The 15,000-nt window shown below is 45.1% G+C and overlaps 2 protein-coding genes across 8 annotated transcripts in view; one reads left to right on the top strand and one right to left on the bottom strand.

Annotated features, from left to right (window-relative positions):
• Window positions 1–13,443, top strand: part of jakmip3 (Janus kinase and microtubule interacting protein 3) — a 23,907-nt gene extending 10,464 nt beyond the window's left edge. For 5 of the 7 annotated variants that reach the window (XM_037754915.1, XM_037754916.1, XM_037754920.1 and 2 more), the window contains 14 exons: window positions 401–505; window positions 717–845; window positions 1,574–1,657; window positions 4,256–4,318; window positions 4,508–4,606; window positions 4,710–4,808; window positions 6,274–6,333; window positions 6,583–6,648; window positions 6,815–6,883; window positions 7,197–7,274; window positions 8,051–8,284; window positions 10,436–10,501; window positions 10,592–10,651; window positions 11,056–13,443. In XM_037754915.1, the coding sequence (XP_037610843.1) occupies window positions 401–505; window positions 717–845; window positions 1,574–1,657; window positions 4,256–4,318; window positions 4,508–4,606; window positions 4,710–4,808; window positions 6,274–6,333; window positions 6,583–6,648; window positions 6,815–6,883; window positions 7,197–7,274; window positions 8,051–8,284; window positions 10,436–10,501; window positions 10,592–10,642 (1,203 nt within the window). In that variant the 3' untranslated portion in view covers window positions 10,643–10,651; window positions 11,056–13,443. Of the gene's footprint in view, window positions 1–400; window positions 506–716; window positions 846–1,573; window positions 1,658–4,255; window positions 4,319–4,507; window positions 4,607–4,709; window positions 4,809–6,273; window positions 6,334–6,582; window positions 6,649–6,814; window positions 6,884–7,054; window positions 7,099–7,196; window positions 7,275–8,050; window positions 8,285–10,435; window positions 10,502–10,591; window positions 10,652–11,055 lie in introns of those variants that run through there. The other 2 variants (XM_037754918.1, XR_005204670.1) reach the window with 2 other exon arrangements.
• LOC119479393 lies at window positions 1,668–3,300 on the bottom strand. The gene is made up of 2 exons (XM_037754928.1): window positions 3,082–3,300; window positions 1,668–3,042 (listed from the first exon to the last, which is right to left on the bottom strand). Exons 1-2 carry the CDS (start codon window positions 3,258–3,260, stop codon window positions 1,878–1,880), a joined length of 1,344 nt encoding a protein of 447 aa, XP_037610856.1. The 5' UTR covers window positions 3,261–3,300; the 3' UTR covers window positions 1,668–1,877.
• Window positions 13,444–15,000: the final 1,557 nt, after the last annotated feature.

The raw sequence follows: 15,000 nt of genomic DNA, 5'->3' as shown, positions 1-15,000 counted from the left end.
TCTTGTTCTACTGTTCTCTTGTTCTGCTGTTCTCCTGTTCTACTGTTCTACTGTTCTACTGTTCTACTGTTCTCATGTTCTCATGTTCTCATGTTCTACTGTTCTACTGTTCTACTGTTCTTTTATTCTACTGTTTTACTGTTCTCCTGTTCTCCTGTTCTCCTGTTCTCTTGTTCTACTGTTCTCTTGTTCTCCTGTTCTCTTGTTCTCTTTTTCTCCTGTTCTACTGTTCTCCTGTTTTCTTTTTCTCCTGTTCTACCATTCTCCTGTTCTCCTGTTCTCATGTTCTACTGTTCTCCTGTTCTCTTTTTCTCATGTTCTCATGTTCTACTGTTCTTTTATTCTACTGTTCTACTGTTCTACTGTTCTCCTGTTCTCTTGTTCTCTTGTTCTCACACAGGTCATAGAGACGTTCTACGGTTATGATGAGGAAGCGTCGGCGGACTCTGATGGATCGTCTTTGTCGTTTCACACCGACAGAACTCCAGATACAGAACCAGACGAGGTACACACATACCGTTGGTTCTGTTACTGGTCTGACTGGTTCTGTTACTGGTACTGTTACTGGTTCTGTTACTGGTCTCTCTGGTCTGACTGGTTCTGTTATTAGTTCTGTTACTGGTTCTGTTACTTGTCCGACTGGTTCTGTTACTGGTCCGACTGGTTCTGTTACTGGTCCGACTGGTTCTGTTACTGGTTCTGTTTGTGTGTTTCAGGTGTGTGTGCGTGATGATGCAGAGTTCCGGTACCGTCAGCTGACTCAGGAGTATCAGGCGCTGCAGCGAGCTTATGCTCTGCTGACGGAGACGAGCGGAGGCAACTACGACGCCGAGAAGGAGATCAAGGTGACCCGACCTCTGAGCAAGGCACTAACAGGGTGATGGTTCTATTCCCTGTAATGAAGCAAGGCACTAACAGGTCGATGGTTCTATTCCCTGTAATGAAGCAAGGCACTAACAGGTCGATGGTTCTATTCTCTGTAATGAAGCAAGGCACTAACAGGTTGATGGTTCTATTCTCTGTAATGAAGCAAGGCACTAACAGGTTGATGGTTCTATTCTCTGTAATGAAGCAAGGCACTAACAGGTCGATGGTTCTATTCCCTGTAATGAAGCAAGGCACTAACAGGTCGATGGTTCTATTCTCTGTAATGAAGCAAGGCACTAACAGGTCGATGGTTCTATTCCCTGTAATGAAGCAAGGCACTAACAGGTCGATGGTTCTATTCCCTGTAATGAAGCAAGGCACTAACAGGTCGATGGTCTATTCTCTGTAATGAAGCAAGGCACTAACAGGTCGATGGTTCTATTCCCTGTAATGAAGCAAGGCACTAACAGGTCGATGGTCTATTCTCTGTAATGAAGCAAGGCACTAACAGGTTGATGGTTCTATTCTCTGTAATGAAGCAAGGCACTAACAGGTCGATGGTTCTATTCCCTGTAATGAAGCAAGGCACTAACAGGTCGATGGTTCTATTCCCTGTAATGAAGCAAGGCACTAACAGGTCGATGGTCTATTCTCTGTAATGAAGCAAGGCACTAACAGGTTGATAGTTCTATTCCCTGTGTTTCAGACCAGAGAGCAGCTGCTGGCTGAAATCAGTCGATATGAAACCAGAGTAGCAGATCTGGAATCGGCCCTGAAGCAACAAGGACGGGTAACACACTGAATTTAATCTTTACATGTTAGAGTTAGAAATAAGATATGAAATAATAATCAATAATAATAATAATTATTATGATTATTATTAATAATCATAATAATCATAATAATAAAACAGATGATAGGAGGTTTAGTTCACTACAGATGAAATAAACTAAATAGACAAACAGAAACAATGAAGATAACCTGGGTATGATGGAGATACCCTGGTATGATCATGATACCCTGGGTATGGTGAAGATAACCTGGGTATGGTGAAGATATCCTGGGTATGATAATGATACCCTGGGTATGGTGAAGATACCCTGGGTATGATGAACATAGCCTGGGTATGATGAATATACCCCGGTATGTTGAAGATACCCTGGGTATGGTGAAGATAACCTGGGTATGGTGAACATAGCCTGGGTATGATGAAGATACCCCGGTATGATGAATATACCCCGGTATGTTGAAGATACCCTGGTATGATGAAGATAACCTGGGTATGGTGAATATAACCTGGGTATGATGACGATACCCTGGGTATGGTGAAGATACCCCAGGTATGGTGAAGATACCCTGGGTATGATGACGATACCCCGGGTATGGTGAAGATAACCTGGGTATGATGACGATACCCTGGGTATGGTGAAGATAACCTGGGTATGATGACGATACCCTGGGTATGGTGAAGATAACCCGGGTATGGTGAAGATAACCTGGGTATGATGACGATACCCTGGGTATGGTGAAGATACCCCGGGTATGGTGAAGATAACCTGGGTATGATGACGATACCCTGGGTATGGTGAAGATACCCCGGATTGGTGAAGATAACCTGGGTATGATGACGATACCCTGGGTATGGTGAAGATACCCCGGGTATGGTGAAGATACCCCGGGTATGGTGAAGATAACCTGGGTATGGTGAAGATAACCTGGGTATGGTGAAGATAACCTGGGTATGATGACGATACCCTGGGTATGGTGAAGATAACCTGGGTATGGTGAAGATACCCTGGGTATGATGACGATACCCTGGGTATGGTGAAGATACCCTGGGTATGATGACGATACCCTGGGTATGGTGAAGATAACCTGGGTATGGTGAAGATAACCTGGGTATGGTGAAGATAACCTGGGTATGATGACGATACCCTGGGTATGGTGAAGATAACCTGGGTATGGTGAAGATAACCTAGGTATGATGACGATACCCTGGGTATGGTGAAGATAACCTGGGTATGGTGAAGATACCCTGGGTATGATGAAGATACCCTGGGTATGGTGAAGATAACCTGGGTATGGTGAAGATAACCCGGGTATGATGAAGATACCCTGGGTATGGTGAAGATAACCTGGGTATGGTGAAGATAACCCGGGTATGATGAAGATAACCTGGGTATGGTGACGATACCCTGATATGGTGAAGATAACCTGGGTATGGTGAAGATAACCTGGGTATGGTGAAGATAACCTGGGTATGATGAAGATAACCTGGGTATGGTGAAGATAACCTGGGTATGGTGAAGATAACCTGGGTATGATGAAGATAACCTGGGTATGGTGAAGATAACCTGGGTATGGTGAAGATAACCTGGGTATGATGAAGGCATCAGGTGGGAATCTTATCTGCGTTCTGATTGGTTCCAGGGTAGACTCCTGGGATGTGTCTTCAAGCTGATCAGAGGCGCAGAGAACCAATGAGAGCGAGCGAGCGAGAGGTAGAACAAACGGTAGAACGTAGAACAGAGTGACCAATCATATTCCATGAAGAGCCAAACTAAACCAATCAGAACCTGAATCAGAACATTTGACCACAACCAGCTCCACCAATCAGAACAAAGACTCCGCCCACTACTCAGGTAGAGGGGAGGAGCTTATGTGTGATCAGTCTGACTGGTGGCTCTCTGTGGTACATGATTGAACACCTCTGATATAGAACATAGAACATAGAACGTAGAACATAGAACGTAGAACGTAGAACATTGAGCGTAGAACATAGAACGTTGAAGATAGAACGTAGAACGTAGAGCAGGAATCTCGGAGGTTTGAGCTGTAAATATCACTTATTTAAGAACTACTGACACTGTTGTCTGTCTGTCTCTCTGTCTGTCCACCTGTCTGTCTGTCTCTCTGTCTGTCTCTCTGTCTGTCTCTCTGTCTGTCCACCTGTCTGTCTGTCCACCTGTCTGTCTCTCTGTCTGTCCCCGTCTCTCTCTCAATCTGTCTCTCTCTCTGTCCACCTATCTGTCCCCCTGTCTGTCTGTCTGTCTGTCTCTCTGTCTCTCTCTCTGCCTGTCTGTCTGTCTGTCCACCTGTCTGTCTCTCTGTCTGTCCCCCTGTCTCTCTCTCTCTGTCTGTCCCCCTGTCTGTCTGTCTCTCTGTCTCTTTCTCTGTCTGTCTGTCCCCCTGTCTGTCTGTCTCTCTGTCCGTCTCTGTGTCTGTCGACCTGTCTGTCTGTCTGTCTGTCTGTCTGTCTGTCTGTCGACCTGTCTGTCTCTCTCTCTGTCCACCTGTCTGTCCACCTGTCTGTCCCCCTGTCTGTCTGTCTGTCTCTCTGTCTCTCTGTCTCTCTCTCTGTCTGTCTGTCCCCCTGTCTGTCTCTCAGGATGTCCAGTGGGTGGAGGAGAAGCAGTCGTTGTATCAGAGGAATCAGCAGCTGGTAGAGAAGGTGAACAAACTGTAAAATCTCTTTTTGACTCTGAACACATGAAAGACAACGAATAATAATACGAGTGAATAAATGCATTCATATTAACACTGACTCTTTGTTTACATTAGTAAGACTGAATATTTCTGATAGAAGATATAAAAACGTGATGATGTGACGTTGTTTCTGTATGTTTCTGATATTCTGCAGGTGAAGCGGATGGAAGGTGAAGAACTGAAGCTGGAGAACGACATCCAGGACGTCAGAGACCAGAACGAACTGCTGGAGTTCAGGATCCTAGAGCTCGAGGTAAAGACAGTCAGACTGACCTAAACAACAACAACAACAACAAGTTCAAACAGTCAGACTGACACGTGTCTCTGTTTCTATGGAAACCATGTTGACTGTTCAGGAGAGGGAGCGACGCTCACCTGCCATTAACTTCCAACACATCCATTTCCCAGAAGGCCTCAGTCCTCTACAGATCTACTGCGAGGCAGAGGGAGTCGCTGTGAGTAACAGTAGGCCTACACCTGAGTACACCTGTAAACACACCTGAGTGCACCTGTAACCATACCTGAGTACACCTGTAAACATACCTGAGTACACCTGTAAACACACCTGAGTGCACCTACAAACACCGGAGTACACCCGTAAACACCTGAGTACACCTGTAAACACACCTGAGTGCACCTGTAACCATACCTGAGTACACCTGTAAACATACCTGAGTACACCTGTAAACACACCTGAGTGCACCTACAAACACCGGAGTACACCCGTAAACACCTGAGTACACCTGTAAACACACCTGATTACACCTGTAAACATACCTGAGTACACCTGTAAACACACCTGAGTGCACCTACAAACACCGGAGTACACCCGTAAACACCTGAGTACACCTGTAAACATACCTGAGTACACCTGTAAACACACCTGAGTGCACCTAAAAACACCGGAGTACACCCGTAAACACCTGAGTACACCTGTAAACACACCTGAGTGCACCTGTAACCATACCTGAGTACACCTGTAAACATACCTGAGTACACCTGTTAACACACCTGAGTGCACCTACAAACACCGGAGTACACCCGTAAATACCTGAGTACACCTGTAAACACACCTGAGTGCACCTGTAACCATACCTGAGTACACCTGTAAACATACCTGAGTACACCTGTTAACACACCTGAGTGCACCTGTAACCATACCTGAGTACACCTGTAAACATACCTGAGTACACCTGTTAACACACCTGAGTGCACCTACAAACACCGGAGTACACCCGTAAACACCTGAGTACACCTGTAAACACACCTGAGTGCACCTGTAAACATACCTGAGTACACTTATAAACACACCTGAGTACACCTATAAACACACCTGAGTACACCTGTAAACACCTGAGTACACCTATAAACACACCTGAGTACACCTGTAAACACCTGAGTACACCTATAAACACACCTGAGTGCACCTATAAACACCTGAGTACACCTACAAACACCTGAGTACACCTGTAAACACACCTGCGTACACCTGTAAACACCTGAGTACACTTATAAACACACCTGAGTACACCTGTAAACACCTGAGTACACTTATAAACACACCTGAGTACACCTATAAACACACCTGAGTACACCTGTCAACACCTGAGTACACTTATAAACACACCTGAGTATACCTGTAAACACACCTGAGTACACCTGTAAACACCTGAGTACACCTGTAAACACACCTGAGTACACCTGTAAACACCTGAGTACACCTGTAAACATACCCGAGTACACCTACAAACATCTGAGTACACCTGTAATCACACCTGAGTACACCTGTAAACACCTGAGTACACCTGTGAACACACCTGAGTACACCTGTAAACACCTGAGTAAACCTGTGAACACACCTGAGTACACCTGAGTAATTGTTGGTTCTGCTGAATGATGTGTTGTGTTGTTGTTCTTCAGGAGATCGTGATCAGTGAGTTGATGAAGAAGCTGGACATTCTGGGAGATAACGCCGTAAGTGTATGTTGAATTTATTTTGTACATGTATGTGTTTAATTATTGAAGTCAATCAGTTTGGACCTGAACTCCGTCTTCTACCGTCGGTTCTGTTTATTTGGACCTGAAGCTTCAAACCTGAGCTTCAGTCTGCTGCAGTAGATCCTTCAGTTATTTACGTGTTGTTGACGTGTTGTTGGCGTGTTGTTGACGTGTTATTGACGTGTTGTTGGCGTGTTGTTGACGTGTTGCTGTTTGCGTGTCTTCCTGCAGAACCTGTCCAATGACGAGCAGGTGGTGGTGATCCAGGCCAGGACTGTCCTCACTCTGGCAGAGAAGGTAACACAGCAGTGATGCTGACCTTTGACCCCGTCTGAATCATGTATATAAACACAGTCATTCTGTCCCCCTCTACCTGTCCCTCTACCTGTCTGTCTCTCTACCTGTCTGTCTCTCTACCTGTCTCTCTACCTGTCTGTCTCTCTACATGTCTGTCTCTGCTCAGTGGTTGGAGTCCATCGAGGTGACCAAGTCGGCTCTGCAGCAGAAGATGTTGGACATTGAGAGTGAGAAGGTAAAAGACTAAAAGGACAGCAGCAGCCTCGGTGTGTGTTTGTATCATTAGTGACGGTAGAGAGACGGATGTGAACGGGGTCAAACCCACGAGGACGCCTCATAGCAGCAGCGTTCTGAAAGCTTTAACAACTTTATACATTTTAAAAACATTAATGAGTTCCTCTTGAAGGAGTCGAACCAACCGAGGAGCTCGTCGTCACGGTGACGCCTCAGGTAAAAACACGGTGAAGTTGTTTACGGTTGTATTTCTGTTGTCTAACATTATCTGACAACCTTCAGGTGACCTTTGACCTCTGTGTGTTGTTGTGTAGGACCTGTTCAGTAAACAGAAGGGTTACCTGGATGAAGAGCTGGACTACAGGAAGCAGTCCATGGATCAGGCTCATAAGGTCAGTGTGAGACGCAGTGATAGTTCAACCCCCAACAACCCCCAACAACTCCCTAACAACCCCCTAACAACCCCTAAAAAACCCCAACAACCCCCTAACAACTCCCTAACAAACCCTAAAAACCCCAACAACCCCTAACAACCCCTAAAAACCCACAACAACCCCCTAACAACTCCCTAACAAACCCTAAAAAAAACCAACAACCCCCTAACAACTCCCTAACAAACCCTAAAAAAAACCAACAACCCCCTAACAACTCCCTAACAAACCCTAAAAACCCTGACAACCCCCCAACAACCCCCTAACAACCCCTAACAAACCCTAAAAAACCCTGACAACCCCCCAACAACCCCCTAAAAACTCCTAACAATCCCCAACAACCCCCTAACAACCCTTAATAAACCCTAAAAAAAACCAACAACCCCCTAAAAAAAACCAACATTCCCTAACAACCCCTGACAACCCCCGACAACCCCCTAATAACCCCCCAACAACCCCCCAACAACCCCCAACAACCTCCGACAACCCCCTAACCAAACCCCCCAACAACCCCCCAACAACCCCTAACAATCCCAAACAACCCCTAACAACCCCCCAACAACCCCCTAAAAAAAACCAACAACCCCCGACAACCTCCCAACAACCCCCCAACAACCCCCTAACAACCCCTAACAACCACTAACAGCTTCACAAACACCGGTTCATTATTCTACTTTACTCCTCACAGCTAATATTGATTTTTCTGATGGGATGAAATATTTTCTTGGTGTCCTCAGAGGATCCTGGAGCTGGAGGCCATGTTGTTTGAGGCTCTGCAGCAGGAGGAGGAGTTCAGGATGGAGGGATTAAAGATGGAGAAGGGTCGTCTGTCTGAAACACTGACGGAGGACGAGAGGGACAGCCTGAGGAGAGCTATGGACCAATGGAAACGATCGGTGATGTGTGAGCTGAGAGAGAGAGACGTCCAGATCCTCCGAGAGAGGATGGAGATACTGCAGCTCACACAACAGGTAGATGGTTAAACTACAGGTAACCTGTTAAACTACAGGTAGATGTTTAAACTACATTTAACTACAGGTAGACTATTAAACTACAGGTAGACGTTTAAACTACAGGTAACTACAGGTAGACTATTAAACTACAGGTAAACTATTAAACTACAGGTAACTACAGGTAGACTATTTAACTACAGGTAAACTGTTAAACTACAGGTAACTACAGGTAAACTGTTAAACTACAGGTAAACTGTTAAACTACAGGTAGATGTTTAAACTACAGGTAACTTCAGGTAGACTATTAAACTACAAGTAAACTATTAAACTACAGGTAACTACAGGTAGACTATTAAACTACAGGTAGACGTTTAAAATACAGGTAACTACAGGTAAACTGTTAAACTACAGGTAACTACAGGTAGACTATTAGACTTAAGGTAGACGTTTAAAATACAGGTAACTACAGGTAAACTGTTAAACTACAGGTAACTACAGGTAAACTATTAAACTAGAGGTAAACTGTTAAACTACAGGTAAACTGTTAAACTACAGGTAACTACAGGTAAGCTGTTAAACTACAGGTAGATGTTTAAACTACATTTAACTACAGGTGAACTGTTAAACTACAGGTAACTACAGGTAGACTATTAAACTACAGGTAGACGTTTAAACTACAGGTAACTACAGGTAAACTGTTAAACTACAGCTAAACTGTTAAACTACAGGTAACTACAGGTAAACTGTTAAACTACAGGTAAATTGTTAAACTACAGGTAACTACAGGTAAACTGTTAAACTAAAGGTAACTACAGGTAAACTGTTAAACTACAGGTGAACTGTTAAACTACAGGTAACTTCAGGTAAACTGTTAAACTAAAGGTAACTACAGGTAAACTGTTAAACTACAGGTAGACGTTTAAACTACAGGTAACTACAGGTAGACGTTTAAACTACAGGTAAACTATTAAACTACAGGTAACTACAGGTAGACTATTTAACTACAGGTAAACTGTTAAACTACAGGTAACTACAGGTAAACTGTTAAACTACAGGTAAACTGTTAAACTACAGGTAACTACAGGTAGACTATTTAACTACAGGTAAACTGTTAAACTACAGGTAACTACAGGTAGACTGTTAAACTACAGGTAAACTGTTAAACTACAGGTAACTACAGGTAGACTATTAAACTACAGGTAGATGTTTAAAATACAGGTAACTACAGGTAAACTGTTAAACTACAGGTAACTACAGGTAGACTATTAAACTACAGGTAGACGTTTAAAATACAGGTAACTACAGGTAAACTGTTAAACTACAGGTAAACTGTTAAACTACAGGTAACTACAGGTAAACTGTTAAACTACAGGTAGACGTTTAAACTACAGGTAACTACAGGTAAACTGTTAAACTACAGGTAGACGTTTAAACTACAGGTAACTACAGGTAAACTGTTAAACTACAGGTAACTACAGGTAAAATGTTAAACTACAGGTAAACTGTTAAACTACAGGTAACTACAGGTAAACTGTTAAATTACAGGTAAACTGTTAAACTACAGGTAACTAGAGGTAAACTGTTAAACTACAGGTAAACTGTTAAACTACAGGTAACTACAGGTAAATTGTTAAACTACAGGTAGACGTTTAAACTACAGGTAACTACAGGTAAACTGTTAAACTACAGGTAACTACAGGTAAAATGTTAAACTACAGGTAAACTGTTAAACTACAGGTAACTACAGGTAAACTGTTAAACTACAGGTAAACTGTTAAACTACAGGTAACTAGAGGTAAACTGTTAAACTACAGGTAAACTGTTAAACTACAGGTAACTACAGGTAAACTGTTAAACTACAGGTAGATGTTTAAATTACAGGTAACTACAGGTAAACTGTTAAACTACAGGTAACTACAGGTAGACTGTTAAACTACAGGTAGACGTTTAAACTACAGGTAACTACAGGTAAACTGTTAAACTACAGGTAAACTGTTAAACTACAGGTAACTACAGGTAAACTGTTAAACTACAGGTAGACGTTTAAACTACAGGTAACTACAGGTAAACTGTTAAACTACAGGTAACTACAGGTAAACTGTTAAACTACAGGTAACTACAGGTGGACTTGTTGTATGTTTCATGTATTGTTGGTGTTTGTGTTTCCAGAGGAACAAGGAGCTGGAGGAATTTATAGAAGCACAAAAACGACAGATTAAAGAGCTGGAGGAGAAGGTACGGAATAATAGAGACACAATAGAGTCTGGTTGTAAACGATCTACTTTCTGTGACTCTTCAACTGACTCTCCACTTCTTTTCTTTCAGTTTCTATTCCTCTTTCTATTCTTCTCTTTGGCGTTCATCCTCTGGTCCTAACAGCAGCTGGTGAGTCACACAGCAACACGTTTCAGTACACCTGGGGTAAACCCTGTACACCTGGGGTAAACCCTGTACACCTGGGGTGAACCCTGTACACCTAGGGTACACCCTGTACACCTGGGGTAAACCCTGTACACCTGGGGTAAAACCTGTACACCTAGGGTACACCTGGGGTAAACTCTGTACACCTGGGGTAAACCCTGTACACCAGAGGTACACCCTGTACACCTGGGGTGAACCCTGTACACCTGGGGTGAACCCTGTACACCTGGGGTAAACCCTGTACACCTGGGGTAAACCCTACAGGGTTTCCTATCATTGAGTGTTAGCTGTACAGATGTCAATGGTTGTATGAATCTATATAATGATGTAATTAAATCTCGTTAACGGTGTTGACGTCTGTGTTTCAGGGTGTGCAGCCTCCAGAGTCCAGCAGCTGAACACTCAGCAGGGTCGGCTCAGTCTGATCGGACCGAAGCGACATGAGGATTCAGAAGGATTCAGGGTTTGAACCAGCAGCTTCCTGACTGAGGCACGTTGGCTTCACTGCCCCACTGACCTGCCTCTGGCTGCTGTCAGCCAATCAGAGCAGAGCCCAGCTGTCAGCTGACTCTGGAACTACACCGTCACACCTCAAGGACGAAGACAAGGATGGTTTCCACGGCCACAGATGAACGTTGTGTTTCAGACAAGTGAAATCCACAACGGCAATATGCTAACTAGCTTCCTGTTAGCTACTGTTTACCAGGAAGTTCTTGTTCAGACACCTGATATGTAGCTGACACACATTCTGGCCTCAGGAGGCCGGCTGGACCAAAGTGGTGCTGGACGACACACAGTGTTAGCTCAGCTAGCTGGACGACGCACAGTGTTAGCTCAGCTAGCTGGACGACGCACAGTGTTAGCTCAGCTAGCTGGACGACACACAGTGTTAGCTCAGCTAGCTGGACGACGCACAGTGTTAGTTCAGCTAGCTGGACTACGCACAGTGTTAGCTCAGCTAGCTGGACGACGCACAGTGTTAGCTCAGCTAGCTGGACGACGCGCAGTGTTAGCTCAGCTAGCTGGACGACGCACAGTGTTAGCTCAGCTAGCTGGACGACGCACAGTGTTAGCTCAGCTAGCTGGACGACGCGCAGTGTTAGCTCAGCTAGCTGGACGACGCACAGTGTTAGCTCAGCTAGCTGGACGACGCGCAGTGTTAGCTCAGCTAGCTGGACGACGCACAGTGTTAGCTCAGCTAGCTGGACGACGCGCAGTGTTAGCTCAGCTAGCTGGACGACGCACAGTGTTAGCTCAGCTAGCTGGACGACGCGCAGTGTTAGCTCAGCTAGCTGGACGACGCGCAGTGTTAGCTCAGCTAGCTGGACGACGCACAGTGTTAGCTCAGCTAGCTGGACGACGCGCAGTGTTAGCTCAGCTAGCTGGACGACGCACAGTGTTAGCTCAGCTAGCTGGACGACGCGCAGTGTTAGCTCAGCTAGCTGATTTTAAACATTGCTAGCTAACGGAGCGTGTTGGTTGGGTCGGTTGCAGGTGTCTGACCCGGTCGTGTCTGACCCGGTCGTGGGTGAATGACGCTCAAGTGACGACCGAGATCGATGAACTACAAACAGACGTTCAGTAAAGCGGTTGCTAAGTTACCTTGATGAGTTCACACAGTAGAAACAGTAGAAACAGTAGAAGCTGTTGTTAAATGGAGCGTTCTCGTCTGCCCTGATGTAAGTTCAGTTGAATTTAACTGTGTTCTGATTGGCTGTTCCTGCAGGCTGGAGAGTGATGTCACACTGTAGAGCCTCTCAGCTCCCTCGTAGATCTGAGGTTACGTTGTGTAACCTTCATGTAGTTTCAGCCCACCTGAATCATCCCGGGACCAAAAACTGATGAAGGACACACTCGTTGACGGCGTCAGGAGGTCCGCTGGAGGTCAGAGCTGCAACGACTGAACAATGAACCGGTTCTGATCCGAAGAAACGAAGCATGAAATCTGAAACAGGTTTAAAAACTGCTCAGAAACATTTGATCTCATAATAAAAACCTGCTGCAGAGGTTCTGATCCGGTCTCTGCAGAGGTTCTGATCCGGTCTCTGCAGAGGTTCTGATCCGGTCTCTGGACCAGATCAACTGGGAGGTCAACGTGATGGAGGAAAGTACAACGTCAGTGTTTCACAGACCCGCCTGAATAATGGAGGATAATTTCACAAATCTAAAACGATGTATTATTATATACTATATTATACTATTACTATACTGTTATACTATATTATATACTATTATTACTATAATAATTATTATTATTAGGCTATATGAATTTATGCATTTTTCATTTCACGCTGCTACTCGAGATAATCAGTTGACTATCTGATCAAAGTAAATGGAAATATGAGAATAGAAAGTGAGTTAAATAAAAGTACAGAAAATAAATGTTCAAATAAAAAGTTTAATATTTTTACAGTTTGGTTAATTTTCAAATCAGAATACATTTTTTATTTTTCAGATAAAATGTTCCTGCATATCAGGGCTTTGACTTCCATTCACCACCAACGTGTCATTTCAATATCAAATTCATATATAAACTATATATATATAAACAGGATTCATTTATAATGTGAATTATCTTCCCTCGGTGTTTAACTGAAGCAGGTTCAGAGCTGAATCTTTCCTGATGTTGTACTTTTATTATTCCAGATGATATTTTTCTATCTCTGCTGTGAGTCTGAACTCAGTGAACATCTGACAAGTCGGCAGTTTGACGTGATGACACATTAAAAACGGTGGAAACGAGACTGAAGACAAAACTGTGTTTGTGTTTTGTTGTTTTTCACTAACTGACCTTATTTGATCCATTATTACCTCCACCAAGGCTGAAGAGCCAAGAGTCAAGACCGAAGAGCCAAGACCGAAGAGCCAAGACCGAAGAGCCAAGACCAAAGAGTCAAGAGCCAAGAGCCAAGAGCCAAGAGCCAAGACCGAAGAGCCAAGAGTCAAGAGCCAAGACCGAAGAGCCCAGAGCCAAGACCAAAGAGCCAAGAGCCAAGACCGAAGAGCCAAGACCGAAGAGCCAAGAGCAAAGAGTCAAGAGCCAAGACCAAAGAGCCAAGAGCCAAGACCGAAGAGCCAAGAGCAAAGAGTCAAGAGCCAAGACCAAAGAGCCAAGAGCCAAGACCGAAGAGCCAAGACCAAAGAGTCCAGACCCAAGACCAAAGAGCCAAGAGCCAAGACCGAAGAGCCAAGACCGAAGAGCCAAGAGCAAAGGCCCAAGAGCCAAGACCGAAGAGCCAAGAGCCAAGAGCCAAGACCGAAGAGCCAAGACCGAAGAGCCAAGAGCAAAGGCCGAAGAGCCAAGGCCGAAGAGCCAAGAGCCAAGACCGAAGAGCCAAGGCCGAAGAGCCAAGAGCCAAGACCGAAGAGTCAAGAGCCAAGAGCCAAGACCGAAGAGCCAAGAGCCAAGAGCCAAGACCGAAGAGCCAAGGCCGAAGAGCCAAGAGCCAAGACCGAAGAATCAAGAGCCAAGAGCCAAGAGCCAAGAGCCAAGAACCAAGACCGAAGAGCCAAGAGCCAAGAGCCAAGGCCAAAGAGTCAAGAGCCAAGACCGAAGAGCCAAGACCAAAGAGCCAAGAGCCAAGACCGAAGAGCCAAGAGCCAAGACCGAAGAGTCAAGAGCCAAGACCGAAGAGCCAAGAGCCAAGACTGAAGAGTCAAGAGCCAAGAGCCAAGACCGAAGAGCCAAGAGCCAAGGCCGAACAGCCAAGATCGAAGGCCGAAGGGTTAGGAAGGAGGTCATGTTTTCACCGGTGTTGGTTTGTCTGTTTGGAGGATTAATCCAAAAGTCCGAGATGGATTTGAATGAAATCTTTTGGAGGGGTGGGGTGTGGGGGTTGTTGGGTGTTGTTGGGTGTTGTTAGGGGGTTGTTGGGGGTTGTTGGGTGTTGTTAAGGGGTTGTTAGGGGGTTTTGGGGGGTTGTTAGGGGGTTGTTGGACGTTGTTAGGGGTTGTTAGGGGGTTGTTAGGGGGTTTTGGGGGGGTTGTTAGGGGGTTGTTAGGGGGTTGTTGGGTGTTGTTAGGGGTTGTTGGCCTTGTTAAGGTGTTGTAGGGCATTGTTAGGGGGTTGTTGGGCGTTGTTAGGGGTTGTTAGGGGGTTTTGGGGGGTTGTTAGGGGGTTGTTGGGCGTTGTTAGGAGGTTGTTAGGGGGTTTTGGGGGGTTGTTAAGGGGTTGTTGGGGGTTGTTAGGGGGTTGTTGGGTGTTGTTAGGGGTTGTTGGGGGTTGTTGGCCTTGTTAGGGGGTTGTAGGGCGTTGTTAGGGGGTTGTTGGGGGTTGTTGGGCGTTGTTAGGGGGTTGTTGGGGGTCGTTTGTG

Source organism: Sebastes umbrosus, chromosome 20, assembly GCF_015220745.1.
Source record: "Sebastes umbrosus isolate fSebUmb1 chromosome 20, fSebUmb1.pri, whole genome shotgun sequence".
Classification (NCBI taxonomy): domain Eukaryota; kingdom Metazoa; phylum Chordata; class Actinopteri; order Perciformes; family Sebastidae; genus Sebastes; species Sebastes umbrosus.
Note: the sequence above shows the minus strand (reverse complement) of the source record. Positions and strands in the feature narration are given on the sequence as shown.